The sequence below is a fragment of the Hesperophylax consimilis genome, chromosome 4 (genome assembly GCF_061612785.1).
Source record: "Hesperophylax consimilis isolate HC1 chromosome 4, BYU_Hcon_1.0, whole genome shotgun sequence".
Taxonomy (NCBI): domain Eukaryota; kingdom Metazoa; phylum Arthropoda; class Insecta; order Trichoptera; family Limnephilidae; genus Hesperophylax; species Hesperophylax consimilis.
Window position 1 is genome coordinate 27014680 of NC_142839.1, and position 27068 is coordinate 27041747.

The 27068-nt window shown below is 32.5% G+C and overlaps 1 protein-coding gene across 4 annotated transcripts in view; it reads right to left on the minus strand.

Annotated features, from left to right (window-relative positions):
* Nucleotides 1–27068, minus strand: part of Rgl (Ral guanine nucleotide dissociation stimulator-like) — a 164403-nt gene that overhangs the window by 69697 nt on the left and 67638 nt on the right. For 2 of the 4 annotated variants that reach the window (XR_016305789.1, XM_089651593.1), the window contains exons 1-2: nucleotides 24650–24901; nucleotides 18580–18860 (exon numbers count right to left, since the gene is read on the minus strand). The exons of 1 other annotated variant lie outside the window; for it this stretch is intronic. Coding sequence is in view for 2 of the 3 variants with exons in the window: in XM_089651593.1 (XP_089507719.1) it covers nucleotides 18580–18771 (192 nt within the window). In the remaining variant the exon portion in view is untranslated. Of the gene's footprint in view, nucleotides 1–18579; nucleotides 18861–24649; nucleotides 24902–27068 lie in introns of those variants that run through there. One more of the 4 variants, XM_089651594.1, reaches the window with a different exon arrangement.

The following is a 27068-nucleotide window of genomic DNA, read 5'->3' on the forward strand; positions in this document are numbered from 1 at the left end:
CGCATAAAGGAAACAACTTTTAAAACATACAGTTTTATAGCTAAGATTATCTGTGACAGTTACAGTTACTTGATTAACTTTTTTGCTTTCTTATAAAATTATTTACAAAATAAGTAAAAACCAGTTTTTTGCTTGAAATCGAACGTTTCTGGACTGCGTTTGTCAAGCGATTTTAATGCATATTACCGACGATATTAGGTATACCAAGAATGTACACATTTTTGACTTGTAGAAAATAAATAAATAAATCTTAAGCATTCATTTGAAAATACTACACCGTTTCTTGTGCCTCGTTAATTTCACGCGCAAATTGCAAGATTTACCACAAAGCGCGCTAATTAGATAGCTAGAACAACACTAAACATATTGAATATGTGATATACCTAAAAACAGATTTATGTTCATTGATTTTTAATAGATTTAAAAGATACATTTAGTATCTAGTTAGTTTTAAGTTCCTAAAATTAATTCATCGTATTTCAACTTAATCCTTTCATTTTTTCCATCATGCCGAAAGTGTTTATTGTTTCAAGAAATACGAAAATCCGGATTTTTGAAAACAGCTCCGGACTTGCAATCCCTAGCTGGGCGTGATTTAAGTACGTCAACATACATATTATGTTCACGGGGAAGAGAGTTGCTTTTTTTATATACACAAAAACCAACGACTACTGAGATGAACTCGACCTACATCTAAATTTATAAACATTCAATCTGTGAGTCAAGTTGTTCCGGTCAGTTAATTAATTCCGGTCAATAAAGAGAAATCGACAACAACTTCAGTGAGTATTTTAAATTAATTTCCGAATAGGATTACAAAATTTGAATAATGTTATTAGTGAAATATTATATAATACGTAACACTTTTTTGTTGTTTGTTTTTGGGGTGTTATGCCGTGTTGCGCTAACTCCTTCTTTAGCCGACGTTTCGGACAGCGTTGCAGTGTCCATCATCAGGGCAGATCCGGTAGATCCGAAGATGTGTGACAATACGTAACACTTTCTAGAAAATTCCAATCGTCAAAGTACTAATTTCATTCTGAGTTATTATAGCGCGGGTTCAATGGACTCGGATTTATTTCATTTTCAAAATTAGATTTTAGTTTCATTTTCAAAATTAGAACTGATTTGTCAAGAATTTAGACAAGCGATAACGTACCTAACTATAAAAGGAATATTTTTTGAGAAAATAAAATTATTTTAATTCTATATTTGAAATTTCTTAGGGATAATCAGGACATGTAAAGTCAGATATGTGATTTTCAAAGGGTCCGAGTTTTTCCATTTTCAAGAAAGCGTTACTAAACTAACTATATATGCTAACATAATATCCCATGATTTTTCAAGCGTATGCGCTACTATACGATAATAATAATAATATTTGAATGATTTGTGTAGCGCAGTATTTCAAGGGTATCGTAAAACATACAGGCGTGTGTTATAAGATTCAATGCAGGCATAAATATATCTACCAATTCAATCAATTGCATTTTGTTTTAAATGTTATTACCGGACAAGAGTCACAACTGCGCGGGGCAAGTAGGATAAGGGCATCAACAGGAGATGCAGAAGAGGATGGTTGGGAAGTATCTGGTATATACAAATTTGGTTACTTGACACGTCTAAAGCCATTTGATACAAGGTTTACGAGAAAATATGCAAAACTTTACTTTGTACATAAAGTGAAACTGAATTATACAATATCCATTTATAAAACAACTACAATATGTATCATCAATGACAATCAAAATCCATTAGGTAAACAGCTACAATACGTATAATCAATGACATCAAAATCCATTAAGTAAACAGCTACAATATGTATCATCAATGACAATCAAAATCCATTAAGTAAACAACTACAATATGTATCATCAATGACAATCAAAATCCATTAAGTAAACAACTACAATATGTATCATCAATGACAATCAAAATCCATTAAGTAAACAGCTACAATATGTATCATCAATGACAATCAAAATCCATTAAGTAAACAGCTACAATATGTATCATCAATGACAATCAAAATCCATTAAGTAAACAGCTACAATACGTATTATCAATGACAGTCAAAATCCATTAAGTAAACAACTACAATATGTATCATCAATGACAATCAAAATCCATTAAGTAAACAGCTACAATATGTATCATCAATGACAATCAAAATCCATTAAGTAAACAGCTACAATACGTATCATCAATGACAATCAAAATCCATTAAGTAAACAGCTACAATATGTATAATCAATGACAATCAAAATCCATTAAGTAAACAGCTACAATATGTATAATCAATGACAATCAAAATCCATTAATAAAACAGCTACAATATGTATAATCAATGACAATCAAAATCCTTTAACCCTAGATTCATAACCATTCGTCCCACAGACCGCACAAAACGTAAATTTGTTTCTAGTGTCTCGGGTGAAAGAGATAGAATGATGACCTCTCAAGTACCTTCCTAGATCGCTTGTTCATTAGTAACGCGGGTGTGCTTGCCTCGCAGTGAAGTCTTGTGGACAAGTTATAGAACTTTGAACGTCAGAGATTAATGTTTATGAATAGTGTAACTTTTGACGAGACTGCAAGTTATTTTGAAAACATTGTTTTTGATGAGTTCTGGTTATACAGAGTAAAAGTAAGTATATGAAATTATTCTATATGAGTTATTATTTATAGTTACATCTTATTTTATCGTAAAAAATGTATTATTGTGTGTATTTTACATCAAATCTATTTATTTTATTTTATAATGGATGATCGGCAAATTGATGACTATTTCAATCGTTTAACTGATTCTGGTGATGATGATTTTACCAGTCAGCAAAAGGACGTAAAAATCAGTGATGTCGAAGATCATGTGGAATTAGATGAAATGGTACCGACAGATTCCGACAGTGATAACGACATGATTACGTAAAAGACACGAAATGCAAACTTTGAAGAGATGCCTAAAAAGGAAAATCGCCGAAGTTTTAGATGAAATGCCTACTATTGCCTCACCTGGTCCAAGTGGTACGCAAAAAAAGGTTTGTGGTTATTGTGATTATAAAAAACGGCATATGACAAGGTTCCAATGCAAGCAATGCAAAAAGTATATGTGTATGGACTATCGCGGTCTCATGTGTGTGGAATGTACCGATGAAATTTAATTTTCACTCGTTTATTATTTTTTTTTTACCTAATTAAACATATTAAAGAGTGCCATACTTAATTTATTTATTTTATTTACAAGTACCCCAAAATTCGTCACTTAAATTTATAATAATAAATTTATACACTTACATATTTACCGCACTGTTTATGGGTATATTATACAAAATACGTATAAGTGCATGTAAAAGCCGACAGTCGTAAATAAATAAATAAAATAAAAATTAGTAATCATAGAAAAATATGTAATCTTCGGGACTTTCAGGAGTGCTTTAAAAAAGGTGAATCTAAAAAAACGTTATGTACGGTCCAATGTGTTTTATAGGGTGTAAGGGACTTGAACTATAAAACGAATTCAATGAATAACTTTGGTAAGGAATTGTGGAATTCCAGCAGACTAAAAATGGCAACTTAAATAAACTAAAACCTTTTACGTAACTGTTAAGGGAAAATAAACAGGATTTCAATCTGTGTTCCGGGTAGGATTTCCGTAATATCTATAGCATACATTTTCAGTCCTGAAAATAAGCATTTGATCTGAAATAGCCTTCCTTACCTACAATGAAAACAAACATGTTCTTAATTCCCCGCATTACTAATTTCTACTGATTTCTAACATATTTCTTTTGAACACTTTTTAGATTTGTAAAAAATACATGTTGTTTGTGAAAATAATATCTACACATTTGAGGACATAGAGCCAAAACGGTATTTATATGAAATTCTCTAAATAGAAAAAATCAAAAAAAAAATGCTCCGAATATAATAAAAACAATTTTTTTGGGTATTTTTATGTTATAGATATGATAAATTCAGTGTATCTTTTAATCCAACTTAGGCATTTGTCGAGAGATTTTTTCTCTATTTTAAACGAGTCGTATTTTATTAAATATATTCGCCTAATTATTTTAGCTTTTTTTATAAAAAAATATTTCTAACATTCAAATCTCTAAATAGTATGAAATACAGTCGCTTTGCGCGTCTGTCTGTCTGAGCGCTTAGTTCTTCTAAAGTACGCAATGGATTTTGGTAGGGTTTTCACAATAATTTAGAGAATTTCTTCTATATATATAATGCATGCATATTATATTTATAGAAAGTAGAGAAAAGTCGAGCAACAAATCAAAACTAAGCCAAAAAAAAAACAAATCAAAACTAAGCCGAAAAACATTTATTTAATTAAAAGATGTAGCAAATAAGTGATACTTTATTTATTTTTGTTTAAAATTATAAAATAAAGGCAATTAAAGAAATCAATTTTTCATGTTTTTAGAGACATCTTTGGAAATGAATGTTAAGTGAATAATAATTATTAAAAAAAAAATACTATTAAAATATTAAAAAATAAAAATTATTGTAAAGCATTTTAAGTTGGAAAAAAATTAAATTAAAAAAAACACAAATTTGAACAAAAATTTTTACTGTTTTTTTTCTTCATTATAAACACAATATATATAGGGTAAGACTATTTTTTTAACAAATTCCAAAGTTGCTTCTAAAATCATGCAAAATTGAATTGTTTAATAGCCTATATCATAATTTTAAACAGCATATATCGGTACTAGATATTAGCTATACCTCTTGATTAAAAAATAATGGTTCAGTTTGGTTGGGTATTTTGGAGTCCAGTTTCGAGGGTCGTCTTTTTATATGGAATCACGATGAAGAAATTCGTATTCTATTTTATATTTAAAATATTGATAAAAAGGCTATAATATATGTTTATTACTGATTATGAACGTGGGTTACTGTTCGGTATTGTGAATTTTCATATATTTTTGAAAAAAAAGAAAAGAAAGCAAATGACATTTTGACGTGTTCAAGGGGTTTCTATTTTTCGACGATTTAATTGTAGAACTAAATATATTATTTCTTCTCGAATGGCTTTGCATGAAATCGGAAGTACAAAAATGTAAAACGAAAAAAAATCACATGGGTCCCAATCAGAGATGTGCTTTATTTCAAATAAATCCATTTCAAATGGAAATGCAAAATGCAAAATGGGTATTTTCCATTTTAAATGCTTTTCTAAAAACCATTTTGCATTTTAAATGCTTTTCTCGATGCATTTTCCATTTTAAATGCTTTTTTGCAACATTCTTCCTACTATCTCCACTCATCTTTTTTTCATAAGCCGCAAATATCAGTCGGTCCTCAACCTCGCTATGAGAGATAATTTACATTTGTCAAGTTGCTCCCTGGTAGGAGCCCTGGCAATTGAGTGATACCATTATAAAAAATACTGATTCATGTACTGAACATGGTGCCATGACGCTGTAATATTAATGTTACATAGATAGCAGTTTCAATGTTTTTACGTTGGCAACATTAGTCCCGCGCAAATTTTTTGTGGTTTCATAATCCGTAGTCGTGGTGTTTTTGGATTTACCATCATGTAATATGTTTGTTCTACATTGATGTCCATTATTAAATTACAAAATCGTTTAAAAATTCTATAATTATTTTGATTGTTTGACCTGAGAAACCATTTTGCATTTTCAATGCATTTTGAAAATAGGTATTTTGCATTTTGCATTTGAAATGCTTTTCTAAAAACCATTTTGCATTTTGCGTTTTCAAATGGAAAAGTTTTGACCCATTTCCATTTTGCATTTCAAATGGTTTTGGGTACCCATTTTGCACATCTCTGGTCCCAATACAGTTTCCAAGTGGAGTTCGGTTTGAAAAAAGCATTATGTAAAACACCCATTATCGGATTCCAACTGGAAAAATATTGCATTTAGAATAGTAGGTAAAAACCACAGAAGGGGAAAATCATTAGAAGTGTGATATCTATACTGATTATAAAGAAAACCAATTTGTATAAGTTCTAATATCTTTGGTATAAGTCCTTTCGATACCTATGTCCCAGACAGGCTGATGAAAGTGATTATTTTTCAAGGAAAGAATATCCACATTTGAAAATGAGTAATTAATTATTTCACCTGCAGTAATATAAAATTGAGCCGCAAGAACTCGGACATGCCTACAAAACGCTTCTATGTGTTTATCCCTTCGGTGTTAGAAACCTTTTGAAAGTCAGCATAAACTAATTTCTTGAATAATAAATCTACACTGGGTGAGTAATTCTGAATTCAAAGGAGCATTTTCCGTTTTCTTCTAACAAAAGCGTGGTGGAGTAGAATGCTGGAAATTTGCAGCAGCGATTTTATTACTAAAGTGCCTTAACTTGGGTTCTCTGTGAGAGATTTAGAGTTTTACTGCGTCTTTCAATGCGAAAATTATTGTACAAAAGAGAAGTAATTAGGAGTAGAGCAAAATATTAAGTTTATGAAGTTTTAAATTTTCCATAAGGTAATTGAATAATAATCATAGAACCAAATACCGTAGATTATATAATATTATGTTAACTACAATAAGTTATCAGACTTCAGGAAAAGTAAAGTGTATTCTAAGTTTCATTTAGCATTTAACAAACTGCGTAGTAATTTATTACAGAATTCTAAGCATAAAGCAGAAGTGTGAAGGAATCAAGGAAAAAAGCTTTCAAAGGTGAGCTCTGGCCTAGATAAATTTCGAAACAGCCTTTCATATCTGGAATTTTTAATTCGGCGTAACTACTTCTGATCATAACATCATGGTCTGTGGAGCTTTAAATAAGTCATAAGTAATCTTCTTTGTACCGTATTTTCTAGTTGATTTTAATTAGATGGCTGCGCCAGTGTGATATCCTTGATATATTAGGGAAAAGAAATTAATAAATCCAGCTTCACTTAATAATATATTTATCAAAGTAAGGCTTAACATAACATATGATACACACCCGATCAGTTACTCGTAACCCCAAAATAGCTATGAAGCAAGACGTTCTCTTTACAAACTATACGCAATCACATATATACACGCACAAGTACACTAGAATTTTGATTAAAGAAAAAAAGCGTTTAAAATTTTCTATTTGTATCTTATAATTTTCAAGCAAAATTTCTGTCCGCAATTCTGAAGCATGCATTTTTATATTTAACAATCATAATATACTGATAATCCAGATGTAACGAACCTTCAGCGAGTTCACTAACTGTTGATGTTAATGGCGTTATCGCATTGAAAATAAGCCATATCGAATTGCACCGTTACTGTAAGACTTCAAAATTACCTGCAAAAACTAGGAAATCGTCAAGAACGTGGTGAATCAGCAGAAAAGTAATGTTTAAAATGATAATGGCAATAAGGTCACCCGAATGGAGCTCGGTATATTCTAGCCATGAATTATTTAATAAATTCTGAAGTTTTCAGATTGTAGCAGTACCTAGCACAGCGTGACTTCTGACTTCCGCGAAAATCAATCGATTGTTGGTGCACGTAAGCTTTCGTAATCCTGGGGATGCAGGAAAACGATGAGAAAAAAACAAAAAATGGTTAAATTTCAACACAATTACATCAACATTAGTATTTTTTATATGAAACATCTTTTGGCGTGCCTGTGGCGGGGATGAAACTGTTTCTTGCATGGCAAGACGGGACGACGCTATTACACGGAACGATCCTTCATTCGTACACCCTCGTAACTCATAAAAAAAACAGATTTAAATTAAAAAAATACGTTGCTAATTGAAGAAGTCCGCTGAAGAATCAACATTATTACAGTGAAGAGTATACATATGGAAGTTAGGCCAAGAATTTGTGCACTGAAAATAAATCCAGCAATCTTCTTCTAGTAATCCGGTATTGTAAATAAAACTTAAAAATAACGAAATTAAAAGTGATAAAAAACGTGAACAAATTTTGGCGAAAATGCCCAGTAACCTCCTTTATACTAATAATGGTTCAATCTCCCTCGATTATTTTTCTATGGTCGTCTATTCGTTCAGTTGAACTCAAGTTTCCGCTAGGTAAATATACAATGACATCAATATAACGTACAATAACTTTCCTCGTTTCCGTTATTCTGAAAAAAATCATAATTTTTTTTAAAGTTTTTTTAATATGACACATCTTTTACACCGTTTTCCACGGCTGATGGGCCCACGCCGCGTGAAAGTCTAGGAAAACGTGGGAAAGATTCCCGATAGAAGGAACAAAGACCTGCGGGGAAAATGAGTCATAGATTTTCCGGAAACAATCGGTTAAAATAGTCAATGACACCGGCACACCAGACCTGTCGGCGGTTCCCTCGAAGCCAAGCAAAAGTATAGCATCATAACTCATAATAGGCAATTAAATAATATGAGTTACGATAAGGCATACTTGCTCGTTTGTACACTACAAACGATACCGACTTGTAGTGACAAGTCACAAAGAAAAAAAACTACGGTGAATGTATGTATGTTTCAAAGCGATATATTGCGTACGTACGAGTGGGACATTTTCAAAATTAGAACTATATGTATTTTTTTTGTTAATACCACAAAAGAGTCCCAACTGCTGCTCCCTGCTAACCGGAGCCAGTGAGACTACGGTATTCTTCATTGGGGTATGTTGTAAGAGTTAGATTGGTATGGGGGGGGGTTGGAGATGGGTAGGAGAAAGGTGGGAAGTACCTGGCTATTCAGAACTCAATTTCAACAATTTCAAGCAGTCTTTCATCAGGGTGATACTGAGAGTATCTATCTTATTTAATTAAATAAAATTTACTTGCGCACGCCGGGATTCGAACCCGCGACCTATGGAGTCGTAGTCAAACGCAACAGATGTATGTTTAAGGTTGGTTAACACGCTAGAACCTAAACTAACTTATTAAAAAATTTCTAAATGAATATTTTCTAAAATTGAAAATTTTCAAGTTTGTAAAGAATCTTTTTACATACAGACAAGAGCTGAATTAATACTATAAAATTAATGATAATCAGATCATACATCTATCTAACCAATTACAATCACTAAAAATCATAGGAACTAATGTCAGTATTCCTATTATCTAAGCGATACTTTTTAAAAACCGACGAAGGACCTTCACGGTAAACAAATACTAATTATCTATTAGATGAGTTCCTTCAAACATTGTGATAATCTAATCTCGTAATCTGTCGGAGCAAACACATCAAAGGTACAGCGTAAACAAATATTTAAAATTAGGTCGGTTTAAACAAACCTTTTGACGATTACCTTTTGAGTTGATGAATGTTTACACAATTTCCATCAACCTAGATTCGGTCCCCGACCTGCATTAACCATAATTAACTTCAACCATCTGCTATTCATCATTAAACGTTTAACTTGACACAAATACTAACATTATATTATAATAATTATCATTATTATAAAAAGAGGTACAAAATCATACAATACTAAATACCTACCTCAATAGCAGCATAATTAAAGTACCTACCCGTATTATATGTTCAATAATTTTCAATAATTCAGTATAATTAAAGTACCTACCCGTATTTTATGTTCAATAATTCAGTATTATTAAAGTACCTACCCTTATAAAATGTTCAATAATTTTTAATAATTCAGTAATTCGGGGTATTCAATCACAACGGATGCGTATTGATTTTACTTAGTGATGTATTTTAGGGTTTCGTTGATTGTTTTGAGCAATGGTCGATTAAAACATTAATATATCAACCTTTCTTTGATAAACATACAAACTATTCCCCCAATTTTACCAATATACATAACGGTGTCACTTAATTTTCTAAACCTTGACGAGATCGATACACCTTGAATTGATATAACTTACTGGAAAATGCTACGAGGCCTTCGTAGACATCTACATTCAGACGTCTACAAAATTGAATGATTACTATTTTGCAAAGAATAAACACACATAATAGACGATAATAGGGTGTCACAGTATGAGACATTTACAATGATATAGATAAATTTGGAATATACGAAAACGACAAACAGCGATGGGCTCGATACATAAATTGTTTATCGATTGATAGATTATCGTTAACATTTAAAAATAGACGAAATGAGAGCAAAAACACTTGCGAATACACTAAAGATAGTAACTTTAATGTTTTAAAAGATGTAGAATTATAATTTAGACGCGAATATTGCAATTATATCATGACAGTGCTTTTCTTTCGTTACTTACTACATCAAATTTATCTTTCTATTATATAAATAAAAATGTAAATGTTCTTTTGCACCGATTACTTTGAAATTTTGACACAACGATGTGTCTGAATATGAGTGTGTTTTTTATATTAATTATTTGACTTTATAATATAGATGTCACATGTGACAGGTAAAAACAGGCTTTTTTAACAACTAGTTGGTTTATAAAACTAAAACACATTCAACAATTGTGTGCATGAGTTGGATCACAAACATGATAAAAAACATTAAGCAAAAAAATTATACATGTTTTAATTTTTAGTTCACCCCTTTGCACGTACTTTTTCGTTGTTCAACTCTAATCAAATACAACATCGATTTTTTCAACAAGGCCTATCATAAATGGCGTCCCCCTTTTCAACATAGGTTTAATCACCGTATCAATTATTACTTTATTTTTAAAAATGTATTGACTTTATAACAACCTCTTAATATAAATGATTCCCCTTCCTTCAACTATTACGCTTGGAATCAAAGTCTAAGAACACCCTTGAAGGGTGAAAGGCAAGCTAAAAAAATGCTTACTCGATTTGATCGACCGAAATATTTTATGTCGACAGTTCATTTCAATATTTTATTGTATTATGTATCGACGCTCAGCGAAACATGATTGAATTAAACAGCATCCGCCTGTTGGTAGTGCCGGCGTTATTGGATTTGTGGCAGATGGAGAGACGGTGAGAACACTAAGCTAAAAATACTTCCACCAGATTGCAGGGGTGGGCGGGGGTGACAAGGGGTGGCTAGAGGTGGCTCGGGGGGCGTGGTGTGGGGTGAGAGGGGGTGAGAGCAAAGGCAACGGGGACGGAACACGATCCCATTATGAAATGAAAAATCCATGCCGGAAAAACTCGTTTCAATCGCCTCTACATAAAAAAGATCCGAATTATAAAAATAAAGGGATTTTTTTTTTGCTAATACAACGAAGTTGCTGCTTAGTATAAAGGCGTCTTAAGGCGATGCACTACGTCGCGTAATATTTTTTAAATTGAGCCGCTATCAATAACAACCTTTACGTAGATGGCGGTAAGGTTTAAATTCCCGCTTAACACCATCCGCCTGTTTTGATTTATACAAGAAAAAAACATGGCCAAAAAGTGCCTTTTATTTTATTTGTTTGGTTTGAAAATTTGGTCGCCTAGAAATGTTTCAGATGCTTTAATTAAATACCGCGAGTAGAATCCATCTTGACCTTTGAAATAATCGAGTATTTTTTAGATAAATCTTTTTATAAGCCCAGAAAAAAATAATGTAAAGGCCTATGAAAACTGCTTTTAAGTTCAAAATCTCCTACTTACGAACCCATTTTCGGTTATGATTTTATTGTATAATGTGGAAAATTTAGTTATTTATAAAATGATCGAAAAAAAATTAATATTTATGCCTGAACATCCACAAAATAAAATAAAAGGCACTTTTTGGCCATGTTTTTTTCTTGCATAAATCAAAACAGGCGGATGGTGTTAAGCGGGAATTTAAACCTTATAGCCATCTACGTAAGGGTTATTGATAGCGGCTCGATTTAAAATATTACACGACGTAGTGCATCGCCTTAAATAAAATATGAATAATACATAATACAACTACAGCATAATATGATTAAAACAAGATAGCGTACGCACACTAACACGGCCAAAACATTTGACAAAGCAGTCAAGTCCTTTATCCAATAAACTTCCCTTTTTATCAAACAAAACCAAGTTTGAAATTGAAATGATTCCGGAATAAATGACGCAAAGGTCTCCCGGCGAGCGAAGCTGGGAAAGGAGCAGAATAAAATAAATGTGCATCAAGAACCTCAGAAAATAATATTAAAAAAACACTGACAAACGCCATTGACGTCATAACGTTGTTTTTTTGCAGTAAATTGAATACGTTCATACACTTTTATGGTTTTGTGCGGCTGTTTGTGAAGAAATGCTCTCCATAACAAGCTTGTTAGGGAGCAAACACTCAAAGGTACTTGTGGATATTGAAGTACACAAAACACATAATTATTTAGTAGAAAATACGTGGAAATCAGGGAACACAAAGGAAAGAGTGGGAAAACAATCATTTTAAGCAAGATTTGGATTTGGTAACAATTTTGATTATTATAATTATTGACTTTAATATTTATGACAACAGAAATATAAATTCAACGCATTGAAAGGAGCCGACAGCGTGTCATAAGATTGAAAATATTATGAGCGTTTTACTTACCTAGCAAAGCCGGGCAACTTAAAAAATCTGTTTTCCCACATTTAATAGAAGTTGAGGTTAGTTAAATCGACCGATTATTGTGCTAGGTATAATAATATTATACAGAATGAGAGCAAAAAAATCAACTCGTAAAAAACAAAGTTGTTTTTACTATAATACATCTGTTTTCAATGTTGGACCTAGTTGTGCTATCTCTTGTGCCGGCTAGTAGCTAATTTCAAAGATTTTATGTTTGTTTGACTGAGGATTGAACCTTCCTCCCAAGGACTGAAGTCAATACCGCAAACACCTAAGCCAAATCCTAATTGGATAGTATCGACATTTATTTCTTATATTAACAGCTGTAAATTTTAAAATATAATGTCATAGAATTTCAGAAAAATGCTTGTCCGTATATGAGTGCCACCAGAAGATAGAAAGATGATATAATGCATTGTCACGGACAACGAGTCTATCTTCTGAGTTTAAGCTCGATCGGAAAATTCAATTTCATTAATTAATTTATTCATTAATGTATTTAAAATGAAGAAGTCGCGTCATTAATATTATGGAAAAAAAATGATATAATCATAAGACGATAATTTATTTATTGACAGATCATTCAAGATGACGCACGCAGAGCTATCCCGATTAATTTTCTCTAAATAATTCAAACTGTAATTTGTACGCGTTTTGCATAATGCATTATAAAATAAACATTGTCATACTAAGTGCGCATGGTATGGAATGCAACAATATGCTACGTATACATCCGCGAGCCGAACTGCCGAACTGAACCTCAACTTATGGGAAAGAATCGAAGCAACCGCAAATGGCGCGAAATGCCGCTTGCAGTTGATTCGTTCCTATTCGTTGTACGGTTCGCGTTTCGGATCGAAAATGTATACTTACCATAATATGCTAAGATTGATTATTTGAGCGATTAACTTCCATTATAGTGTGTATAAGAATACGATACAAGATTTGTCAGATACGGTGGCATTGTTCTTAAATTAATCATCCAGTGTAAACCAGGCTGAAGTAAAAAGCGTAAACATCAAGCAATAAATGTATTGTCTCAATGTTATCAATGAATTCTCCCTTGCGATAAGTTCTCAATGGTGATGAAATATCTTGCTACAGCGGGAATAAGGATACATGTCCATAAATATTTTTGTAAGCACAAATTTGGCGAAAAGGCAAAACCGCATGGCCGATGTTGTTCGGTTTAAATAATTGAACGTTGAATGTTTATAAAAGGTATGTGCACTTAGCTCGAGCAGTATTGCAAATCTACAAATGTTTTGGCAATGCATGGTAAGCATACTTATTCTCTGCATTGAGTCACAACAACACAATGCATTTAAAACCTCAATTAAGCCACTGTACCATGTGTATATACTTACACTAGTTCCATACTCATCTCACTTTTAAAATACAATCCATTTGAATCCATTGATTCAAATGCACATTACTAGTTTTGTACTAGAAACATCTATATTGACGATTTCGAGTGGCAATTTTTTTCTGCCAGCGGAAGTTGAATTCGCACAGTATCCATATATAATAAAAAGGGTATTCGGGGAAAGTGCGCTAACTTCGATAGGTTATTCAACATGATGGTAAAAGTAAAAAAGATATATATTTTTGTTCGAAATTCCAATTTTATTTTCCCACATAAAATATTTTTCCATAGATAAAACTTCCTTAAAACGTTAGAATTTCGAACAAAGTGTATATATTTTTTACTTGAACTATTATGTAGAAACACCCACAGAAATTAGCGCACTTTACCCCCGGACACCTTGTATTATAAAAGGCAAATGCAGTGACTATTACTCTACGCAGGTAACAATATAAAGGTTAGTTTTTAGACCAGACATTTTTTCCAAACAGGATTGCCAAGAGGCCTCCACAACAATCCAAACCCCTTTTCACTTTCAACTCCCCACAGACACAAATGGTATTACATACTAAACTTGACGTTTTTCTCAATAAGTATTACATACTCGTAAATACAACGAATTACTAATACCATATTGATGTGGAAATGATGCAATGATGTGACCAGGGAATATATTTTAACGCAAGAAATTGCTTGTACTTTCCGTCAATTCGACAAATCTTTTGTGTTCTTTTGGTAAGCTATAAACCCTTTCTTTTGTGCGTAGCCTATGCAAAATTCAACAACCTTATCTCACAGTGGACTCTAAAACAAAGTTTAGTGTTCCAACAGTATTAAAAAAAATTGTAAACACAAATCAAATTTGTGACCATAATATTATCAATATTGTCAATCGTGTAATTATTCTTTAATCGACACGATTTTACTCGGGAGCTAACAACTACTTTAATAAATAAATAATTTGCTGATTCGTTTTTCCATATTTCAATTAATACCTTGAAATTTCATAAAAAGTGTTGCAGACGCCAGAATTTAAAAAAAAATCAATAACATAAACAAGACGATTAATGATTTACGTAAAACGAGGTTCTATCGATTAAAATCTCATCGAAAATTAATATACCGCGCCGTAAGAACAATTATCGAATGACAATTATAAGGAACAAAAATTAGTAGAATAATTAAATTATTTGTTTGGTTTGGAAGCAAAACCAATGAAACTGATCAGCACGTTACATGATGTAAGGGTGCATATAAACAGGACCAAAATTATGAGAGGAACAAAAATACATTGTATTAATGTCTATATGTGTATAGAAAAAAAACACAAAATGATCAAATTAAGAAAACCTATTTATTAAATATATTAATGTGTTAACATCGTTTACTCTGGTTGCGCGACCCTTAAATTATCTACATTGACAATGTTTTGTAAAACAATATTTTTTCGCAGACCGCCACCTGTTCGCGGACCAGCGGTTAAAAACCACTGCTCTAACACGCACGTTTCAAAACCGGTTTGCACGTGCAGAACAACCACCAATACACCCGCTCTCACTCCCTTCAGCGGCGTTCGCCCTGTTCACTATCACACCCACCAGCTCTCCCATACAAGTACTATATTGCCACAGTTTTTACAGTCTGTCAACAAATTGTAGACTAAAATGGAGAGCGTTGCGTTCGTTTAGATGTCAACACCAAGATTGTCCAAATATTTTTTTCTTTAATAAAGCACTTTGGTTGAAGAGAATAGTTTTCACGGGTTCCATGCTAACTCAACACAGTGACTATTCAACACAACTTTAAAAAGTGATATAAAGTCATTAAAAACGACGATTTTTTTATTAACCTAACCTAACCTACTTAACCCAGTTAATAGTAAAGTTTTTGTTTCATCACTTTCCATGACTTTATATAACTTTTTAAAGATGTGATGAATTATCATTTTGATGATTTATCCGGTCACCGTTTTCACGTTAACATCAAACTGTAATTCTACATCATAGTCTAAGGACAGGTTGTTTCGGAGAATTCAAACAATTCATCAAATTTCAACGATCATTTTCAAGTTCTGTGAAAGATTTTTTCAAGTTCTGTTTTTATTTCAGTTGTGGCAAGCAACGAGCCTATAATGATATAATAATAGAACCTGAATTGAACTTTCACAGAACCCGAAAATGAACGTTGAATTTGATGAATTGTTCAAATTCTCCGAAACGACCCGTCCTAAGGAAATTTAACATTCGAACTAATGGTTATTTTTTAACACTATTTTTAACAGACAAAAACTTTATTTTAACAATTAAAATAAAATATGAAACTATATGGAAGAAACGCGCACATTCAGGAATTAACAAAAAATAAACATAAGAAAAATTGAGTAACATATGCCAGTTTTCCTGTCCAATAAATACCACACTGTCTGATTCGGGAGTCAATCATAGCCTCACATCAGCATCTACTTGTTCCATAATCTATTTGTATTATAACCGGCCATAGTAAAAGAAAAATATACAGTTTAATTTTATTAAATTTTACGCTTTCTTGACGGACTGTACTTAATCCACTTGCAAATATGAAACGGTCTGTGTAGATTATTTATTAACGCAATAAAGCAGCCGGCGTACATGACCAAAGCGGAAAATATGAAAAATTCTCAATTATCTCAGTTGCGCTTAATCCGTTCTTACTCTATTCCCTTAACCGTGGGCGGAATATTTGTAGTTCGCAGAAAAACTAAACTTGTAGCATATCATAATATTAGATTCATTCTGTTATTGTTTTGAGTTTATTATAACGCGTAACAGCTGCTTCGCCCTCCGAACACATTGCCGAATAAAAAAACAGGTTATAAAAATACGAAAACACAAAACAAGTGAATTCATGAATATATTACTAAACGCAGAATTTTGTCCCCTTAGGTCGGAAATTAAGAGCATTTAAATATTTACATACCTCAAGCGAAATGTATTTATACCTCAATTATACCTCAATTTAAAGCAGTTATTTATTTAGAATTAACGGCACGAGTCCCATTTACATACATGAAAATTATTGACAGCCATAGTACAATATGGAAAGAAAGGAAAAATTATAAGATATTAAAATAATAACACGAAAAAGAATAAATATTTGTGCAAAGTTATTAAAAAAAAAAAAAAAAAAAAAAACTGTTAAGGCGATGCCATACGTAGTAATCCAAAATCATATGTTTTTGGTTTGAAAATTTGGTCGCCAAGAAATTTTTCAGATATTTTAATTAAATACTGCGAGTAGAATACATCTTGGCCTTTGAAATAATAGAGTTTTTTTTAGATAAGTCTTTTTATAAGCCCAGAAAAAACGAATGTATAAGGCCTATGAAAACTGTTTTAAAGTTCAAAATCTCCTACTTACGAACCCATTTTCGGTTATGATTTTATTGTATAATGTGTCAAATTAAGTTATTTATAAAATGATCTAAAAATTTTTTAATATTTATGCCTGAACATCCACAAAATAAAATAAAAGGCACTTTTTAGCCATGTTTTTTTCTTGCATAAATCAAAACAGGCGGATGGTGTTAAGCGGGAATTTAAACATTATCGCCATCTGCGTAAGGGTTATTATTGATTGCGGCTCAATTTAAAATATTACACGACGTAGTGCATCGCCTTAAGCTGTGATCTCACTAATATATTAGTACTGCTAAAATGTTTACTTAGTGCAGATTTATACTTCGATAGGATCATATTAAAACATCAGCTAACATTGCATACGAGTTACAAGTGGTATGTAATCTATTTAACATAATTGTAGCCTGAAACATACTGGGTTATACATTATATATTAAAAGCAGAAAAACTGTTATATGAATCAGTAACAACTCCCGAACGGTGAGATTTTCAATCATTTCATCTCTACCATCATGGCAATGAATATTGAAGCACTGCATTTAATTAAATAACATTTATGTTTTACAATTGGTTGAAATGTCGGACCTTAGCGAACCTAAACCCTGAACTGATTATTAAGGTTTCAATATGTTTGCGTACCTCTAAAAGCAGTGGCTAAGTACCGATCATAAATTATAAAGAAAGTTCATATAGGTTCTGCTGATAGCTCCATTGTTACCTCACCCTGTTTTCTCATAATCGATTACTGTTACCGAAACAGATGTTAGAATCTCAGCGGGAGGACCATTACACTTATTCAAAGTTCGTACATTAAAAAATACATATTTTAAAATTGTTTACACAACACTCTCATTTATTCATAAATTATAATATTTTCAATTTTGTTTCAAATTGAGAGGCGGGTGTGGCTACCACTGCCCTGGGAATCATTCATTAGCAAACCAACACCTCTGTCATATGTCACCCTAAGTGGTTCGCTGCGTTTGGTGACTTAGCAGGGGTGCGCGGGTTCGTGGGGTGTGGTTTTTCCAGGTGTTGGCGGCGGATACATTTATTATACCACCTGCATGGCGGGCCAGATCGTGAGAGGCCGGTTGAGGGAAGATAGCCGGATTCTCTCGACCTAGGGACTGATGCATACGTCCGTCACCACCCAGGTTCCTACCCACCCCTCATACCATTTTCCTTCTAAGAACTTCCTTTCCTTCTTAGAAAGATATACTTAGAAAGACCCTCCACACAGCATCAGAGACTACTGTTTGGAGCTAATGTAAACAATATGTAATGATAGATGCTTAGTCCTAGTGAGGTTGATTTTTATGAGAAAAACGTGATTTATATATAGTCAGATGCAATAAATAAATAAATTAATTGATTAACATTCAGGGCGGCTTAGCACCTTACCTTGACATACCACCTGGAGAGGGACTTGGGGGCCCGTGGGGGCTTGGGCCCCTTGGGCTTGGGGGCCGCAGCCCTGGGCCTGGTCTGTGGCTGCAACCTCAGATGACCACACTTCTGTGCCAGCTGCCGAGTCTTCTCAGTCAAGCTCTGGTAGAACTCGGACTGACTACAGTTAGAGTTCCAGAGCAACATCACGATTTTTGGTCACTTTATTTTTTTTACTATTTAATGTAGCAGTCTTTTGGTTTTATCTTATTTTTTTCCTTACATATTGGTAAACACTAAAAATAAATTTTAAGTCAGAAAACGGACATAACCTAACTTAATTTAAATAATAAAGGTCTTTCTTTATCTTCAACAGAAAAAGAAACATTTGTAGGTATTATTAATTAATTGTAATTCGTTTCAACAGGATTGCGAATAGTTAGGAGAGATTTTTAATAAATTAGCAATATTTTACATCAGTAAATTTTCTCTGTGTACTGGCATTATTATAAACGTAAAATGTAGATAGAGCAATGATGGAGGAATTAGCTACCTGAGGATTGAAATGTTATGCCTGAGTAGGAAGCCGACAATCTGAATCAATCCACCACTAACTAGTCGTTTAATTAAAAAGCGTTATTTAAAAAAAAACATTTGGTAGGTACCGGAAAAACAAATTAAGACCGAAATTAAATTCTTCATTTTTTTAATAAACGTTTGTAAAAATGTTATTTAAATATAATTACATTATGTATGTATCTTCAGCGACTAAAAATATTTTATAAACATCACTTCTAGGGGAACAGTCTGCAAAATTTAACTTAAATTCAGGAGGTTGTGAGTTCGATATTCGACAAAGAGCAAAAAAAACTTGGTGTTTTTCATTACTTTACAAAAACGCCTTTTGTGTTTCATTACTTTACAAAAACACGTTGTGTGTTTTATTGCTTTACAAAAACACGTTGTGCGTTTCATTACTTTACAAAAACACATCATGTATTTCGTTACTTTACAAAAACACGTTGTGTGTTTAATTACTTTACAAAAACACGTTGTGCGTTTCATTACTTTAGAAAAACATGTTATGTTTTTCATTACTTTACAAAAACACATTGTGTGTTTCATTACTTTACAAAAACACGTTTTATGTTTCATTACTCTAAAAGAACTTGTTGTGTGTTTCATTACTTTACAAAATATGGCTGTAAAGCTGTCGAAGATATAAATTGAAAAATGAAAAAGCTTCAGAGAGTTGACCGGAATTAATTCGCCATGTTCATGTTCGTTCCAAAATATCCCTCAGACAAAAACGAATAACAAAAAGTCGGGTTACGATCGGATGGCGTGATGTGTAAAAAAGACAAAAGCAAGAACTAAATAAAACAGTTCAACGTTTTATTATTCCCACAACGCGATTAGTTGTTATTTTACGGGGCATCTTGCTGGCAAACTGCTGGCGTTTACGCCTCACTGCTTTCCCCGGCGGGCATCCCGACAGGCGTTACATCCTGAGGACCAGTTTCGTTAAATAATTACCATTTTAATGTGAATTACGAATAATTATAAATAAATTCATAACGAAGTTAAATAATTTTCAACCCACCAATGTAATATATCATTGAAGAAGAAAATAATACCCACAAATCTAAACGAAAAATGAAACAGAATAAGACACAGAAAATAAAAAAGGTCACAACCAGGAATAGAAACCACGATCTCTCATCGTACTCGACCATTGATAGCCAAAATTAAATATAAAAGGTAGCTGCCAAAAATATATGAAAAAATTAGTAGAAGATGATATTGTTAATTCTGAATTTGAAATATAAGATCGACAAGTATGACGTTTAATAATCAAGTCCTACTGGTCAAGTGGTTAAGACGCTGTCCCGGTTAGACAAGAGATCCTGAGTTGGATTCCTAGTTGTAACCGTTATCTTTTTTTTACTTTCTGTGTCTTGTTCTGTTTCATGTTTCGTTTATATTTGTTAGTATTATCTTCTTTTAATAATTTTACTGTGAATCGCGCAAATTCTAAATAATTTAAGATATGACAAAGCTGTGTGAGTTATATTCTGAGAAATAATTGATATCACGCTGCGACCGACTTAAAAATAGTTCAATAAAAATACATTTTTCCCGCTGCTGTTACGATTTTTTCAGCGTCCAAAATCGTGAAAATGGATTAATGATATTAATTATTTTAGGCGGAATGTCTAGTGATGTGCAAAAATACGCATTTCGAAATAATTGACTCAAATTCATTTCATGAATAAATCAGAGACAGTCATTTTCATCGTAACCGGGAGAGGTGTATAAAAAATAAATTGCTTCGATTACGTTCATCACTAGAGCGGAAACAAAATACGGAATTTAAAAAAAAAACATACTTAAATTTAAAGAAATATATTCAATCACAGGTTTAATGTTCAAAAAAATCTATAATTTGAAAATTGTAATCTGTTGGTCTTTATTTCTATTGCGTAAACCTAACAACCATTCCTGTAAATTGCTATCTCAACACAGGCTTTTCATACTAGAGTTGGAAAATACAAAATATATATATATTTTGTATATATATATATATATATATATATATATATATATATATATATATAATTAATAAAAATATATATCTATCTTTGTGTTTTTCTATTATAAGCCAAAAATGTGTATATTCTTGGTATACCTTATACTGTAGGTAATAGGCATTAAAATGGCTTGACAAACGGAGTCTAGAAACGTTCGATTTCAAGCACAAAACTGGTTTTTATTTATTTTGTAAATAATTTTATCAGAAAGCAAAAAGTTAATCAAGTGAAACGGTCACAGATAATCTTAGCTATAATATTGTATTTTTTAAATTTGTTTCCTTTACGCGTTCTATTGAAAAAAAAAATTTTAGTAGCTTACATTTATATATTTTATTGAGTATTTTTTTTATTTTATTTGCATTCTACTCAAGCGAAACGATAGGAAAACCTTCAATTTATCTAGAGCATATTTTTTGGTATTAATAATGTATTATAAATTCGTTATAAAGATTAATCAAAATAGTGATTTAGCATTAAGCTTCATTAAATATGAGTGTCTACGGCGAACGGGCGGGCGGCGTGGATTTAATTTTTATACAAAGCTACAGTTTTATTCCGAGATTTATTGACCTTAAATATAAGAAAAAGGTCACTGTATGCATTAGATATCGAAAAATTCAGCTTAAAATCAGGGCAACGTCGGCTAACAATAACACTCCTTCAGTCATATGACGATAAGGTTTAAATTCCCGCTTAACATCAGCCGTCGGTTTTGATTTAAACACGAATAAACATCGCAAATAAGTATTTAATTTTTTTGCGAAGTTCAAGTACAAATATTTAAATGTTTTGCGATCATTTTCTAAAGAACTTAATTTGCCACACTATATAATTAAATAATAACCGAAAATGGGTTCGTAAGTGGGAGATTTGAACTTTCAGTTTTTATAAGCCTGAAACTTTATTTTTTCTACGAAGTGCTTCGCCTTAAATAAATAAATGTATATTATGACTTCTTGATCGTGAACTGATGTTCCACTGACCACAGAAATGATCTCTATTCTAGGTTAAGATTTTTGACGATTTCATAAAATTAATATTATGTCATTATTATATTGTATTTTTCTATAACGGATCATCGACCGTAACAAAATCGGCAGCAGTTGACACAGATAGAATAACAAAACGATTAAAGATGACTAATAAAAACATAGTTTTTTAATCAAAATCAACACTATTTGTGAATTATAACTTACAATTATATGTGTTGTACATCGTACGCATAGGTTATGTTAATCGAGAGCAATCGTGCTTGATATACCGAATATTACACATATATAAAATTAGGCGAATCTTTATTATAACTGAGGGAAACATAAAAACCACCTATTTGATATTTTTATATTAAAAAATATGTGGACAATTATTGCATCCATATAAAGTCCACAACCTTTTCAGGTGTATGTATTTGTAGATATTGGAATTTAATAAATATAGTTATGTAGTAATTAAATAGAAAATCAAATTTAATTACCGTGAAAATAATTTCTTTTGTTGTAACCCGACCTAACGTAATCAAACTTATTCTTATATAATTAAAGAGAATGCATCTTTGTATTACAAAGAAATAGCTCTAATACAGGGTTTTCCAATAAGAGGTGTTATTTTGAATAGCCCGCTATTTCGGTAGATGTTACTTTTGAAGCTGTCATTTTTTGACATTTGACAAGTAGAAACTACGCCATTAATAAAAATGGAACGATACACGCTTGAACAACGCATTGAAATTATTAAAATTCACTTGAGTGAATCAAATGCAAATCAACTTGAGTGATGAGACCCATTTCCACCTCGGTGGCTTCGTCAACAAGCAAAATTGTCGCATCTGGGGCTCCGTAAACCCAAGAATTATTGTTGAAAAGCCTCTCTATCCTCAACGTGTGACTTTTTGGTGCGGTTTATGGTCCGGCGGAGTCATTGGACCTTACTTTTTCGAAAATGAGGCTGGAGTAACAGTTACGGTGAATGGATTGCGCTATCGAGAGATGATTAATGATTTTTTATGGCCCGAATTGGATGGTATTGATCTCGACAACGTTTACTTTCAACAAGACGGCGCTACGTGCCACACAAGTAACGAAACCATTGATCTTTTACGATTGAATATCAAAATAACACTTCTTATTGCAAAAACCTGTATATTATTATCACGTGTTTATTGCTAATTATAATCTAAAATACTAATTTCGGTTGTGTGTCTGTCGTGTAACTTTGGTTCAATGAATTCGAATATGCTTTGAATTTAAGTGTCAAATAGTAAATTACAAAAATTGGAACTGATTGTGTCAAGAATTCAGACAAGTGATAAAGTACCTGCCTATTAATATAAAAAAATATATTTGCCATTTTCAAAATTGGAAGTGATTTGTCAAGAATTCTATTCCGTGATTTTTCACGGGTCTATATGCTGGTAAATATTAATTAACAAAGTAATAAAAGTACGAGTATCTTTAAAATAAACATGTGCTTAGTTTATTACAGTTTTGCGAAATAATTGTATTCAAGAATTTGTAAAAAAAAAAACTTTTACAAAATAAAGAAAAATCGTTGTTATCTTATGAATGTATGAATTATTTCTAAATGAGCTCGTAAGTTGCTATTAACTACTTAGCGATTATAAAAACAAACATTTCACAAAACGCAAAGCATTCTCTCACGCTTCTTCGAGTGCATCGTTGCACAATCGTCACAGGAATCACTGGAGAAGAAAAACGTTACCGAGATAATTATATGTAAAATACAATATACGTAATATTGACATCATATATCATTGATAATTTGGTCCACCGAAAGACAAACGGAAAATATATGTTATCTTCGAGAATACAAAGTCAATTCTCTTTTCATATTTGTAAAATAATGACGATTTATTTACCTACATAATAAGATATAAAATAACTATTTGTTTACATTTTGAAAGGGAACAATATTTCCACGCAATGCAATCTATCTATATGTACAAATAAAATGTGAATGTTCGTTTGTTCAAAATCTTAAATCTCCGAAAGTTCTTCACCATTTGCTTTGAAATTTTGACACAATGTTGCATTCGAATACGCGTGTGTTTTTTATATACCTATATTACATATATGTCACCTGTGATAGGTAAAAACATGCCTTTTTTTAAAAGACAGCGCAATCTGTTTTTTTCTATCAGCACAGACAGACTGAGCTACAGAAACTAGTGTTTAGAATAATACATAATCTTAAGCGTTCAGGCCACAAGTTATTCCTACTATTTGTTTGATTTATCACTTAGTAATTGACCGGTCGGTGGCTGAGTTGACATCGCGTTTTGATCCCACCTCGGCTGGCTAAGTCCTCCCATCACAACACAAGCAACATTTTCCGCTTCCTGTGGTGGTAGTAGGAGATTTTCAAATATTGTCAGGTTATTCGTAACCCGGAAATGTTTGTCTTTCTCTTAACGAGAAAAAATATATAAATTGAAATATGTGTGTAGTTTCGTTTGTTTTTACATATAAAATTACCAATGAAAACACTTTTTACTATCAAAACACTTTTACACTGAATTTAAACTTAATTTATAAACAACTAATATAAATTAATCACAAAATATCTTTGGTATAATTAAAGAAAAACCGGTCAAATTTTCTTTTAATTAAAGAGCACGAACAACGAAAATGTTGAAATTCGAATTTCGTAATAAAATTCGAATCAATAGCTCCGCGGGGAGCGCGCGGCAAACGTCAGTCCAGTCCCTGCTTCCGAGGGATAAGGAGCAATGCGGGGTGGGTTAGACTTGGTTAGACCGGGCAGACCGGGTAGACTGGGTACGGTAGGTAGACTGAATAGTACGATACGTGTCGCGGCGGGCCGCAACGGGCGCCGAGTGACGACAGGCCGCCCGTCCACTCCGCCATTACACACGATACGTAATTCTTTGTTTATTATCGCGGTGCACAGATAGATACTGAACATTCAGTAGGTATCTAGGCTCGCGGTAAAGTACTAGGTGGTCAGTAGGTAGCTAGACTCCCAGCTAAGTACCAAGTCCTAAGTAGTAGTCAGTAGATAGATTCCCAGTAAAATACTAGGCAGTAAATTTAGTAAGTAATGCCAGTACGACCGGGTACAAGCGGTAGCAATTACTACGGGCGTTACAACAAGGGCCGAGGTCGAAATGTTCATCAGCGAGACGAATGGCTTCTTCTGTGATTTGTACCACCATCGCAATAACACGATAAAAACGAGACTTTTTTCTAGGCGAGGCAACATTGAATAACAGTACCTTGATGCGGAGTTTGACGAACCATGCAATATACGATCATTTAAAAAAGCTTAAATTTTATAGATTGTTACTTCTGGGAAATCTCATTAGCTTACCACGACTACCAATGTAAGTCAAAAATCTCAACAATAACAGCAAAAATGTTGCAGCCAACGTAAATTTTACAATTCATAATAAGTCGATACATATTATATCGTAATAAACGTTCGAGATGTGCTATTGAAAGATGTGCAAAATGAGTTGTTTTTACCACATTTTTGCTCAATTTTGCTGGAAATATAATCATTAAGGCTGTCTGATTATATTTATTGACTTGGAAAAGCCGATTAGTCGCTATAGGTTATATTTAATAAGCAGAAAATCGTTTTTTATTGATGACTTGATGACTAACTCGTGGATTTTTAATCTTGATTGTGGAAACCACAACGCATTCCGAGATTACACCAACAAGTGGCAATATCAAAGCATAGTGATAACACTAATTGCATTAAAAGAACGATAAGAAACTTCTGGTTTGTAAAATAATTACAACTAACCTAAAAATACTCAAAATTACAACACAACAATGCCATGGCATAGTAAAAAAACAACATAACATTGCCATGGTATAGTAAAATTACGACATAACATTGCAATGGTAGGTATAGTAAAATTACAACATAACATTGCCATGACATAGTAAAATTACAACATAACACTGCCATGGTAAAGTAAAATTACAATATAATATTGTCATGGCATAGTAAAATATCAACATAAAATTGCCATGGTATAGTAAATATAACATTGCAATGGTAGGTATGGTAAAATATCAACATAAAATTGCCATGGTATAGTAAATATAACATTGCAATGGTAGGTATGGTAAAATTACAACATAACATTGCCATGGCATAGTAAAATTACAACATAACATTTCCATGGTATAATAAAATTACAACATAACATTGCCATGGCATAGTAAAATTACAACATAACATTGCCATGGCATAATAAAATTACAACATAACATTGCCATGGTATAGTAAAATTACAACATAACATTGCCATGGTACAGTAAAATTCGATCCGTTGTAAATAAATGATTGTGTAAGTATTTTATTCGACATAATAAAGAAGTGTTATTCAGAATGACCATACGATATTCAATTTCTATGGGTATTTAATCGGAAGCATTCGACATGCTGGAATAATCTGTCTTTTTCGTTTTCATACAAAACGAATGAGAAAGAATATAATAATAATTAGACGGCCTCCGTGACTCCGTGGTCGAGGGGTAAGGCTCTCGTCTAGCGATCCGAAGGTCGAGGGTTCAAATCTGATGGTTGATTTGTGTTATTTCACAATTTAATCATTTAAAATAATAAAAATGTATGTTTGCAGAATGGAAGACACTCTGAGTATCGCCCTGGTGTAAGACCACCATTCAGAATTGAAACGTTGCTTGAAATGGCTTTAGCCGTATTTGGTGACCAGATCTGAACAGCCAGGTATTGCCCCATCATCGTCTTACCCATTTCCTTCCCTTCCTCACTACCTTCAACCTCACAACATACCCCAATTGGTGATGGCCCCACTGGCTCCAGATGGAGCAGTTGCGACTCGTGCGGTATTCACAAATAATAATAATAATAATGCAAAGGGCGAGCAAATATTAC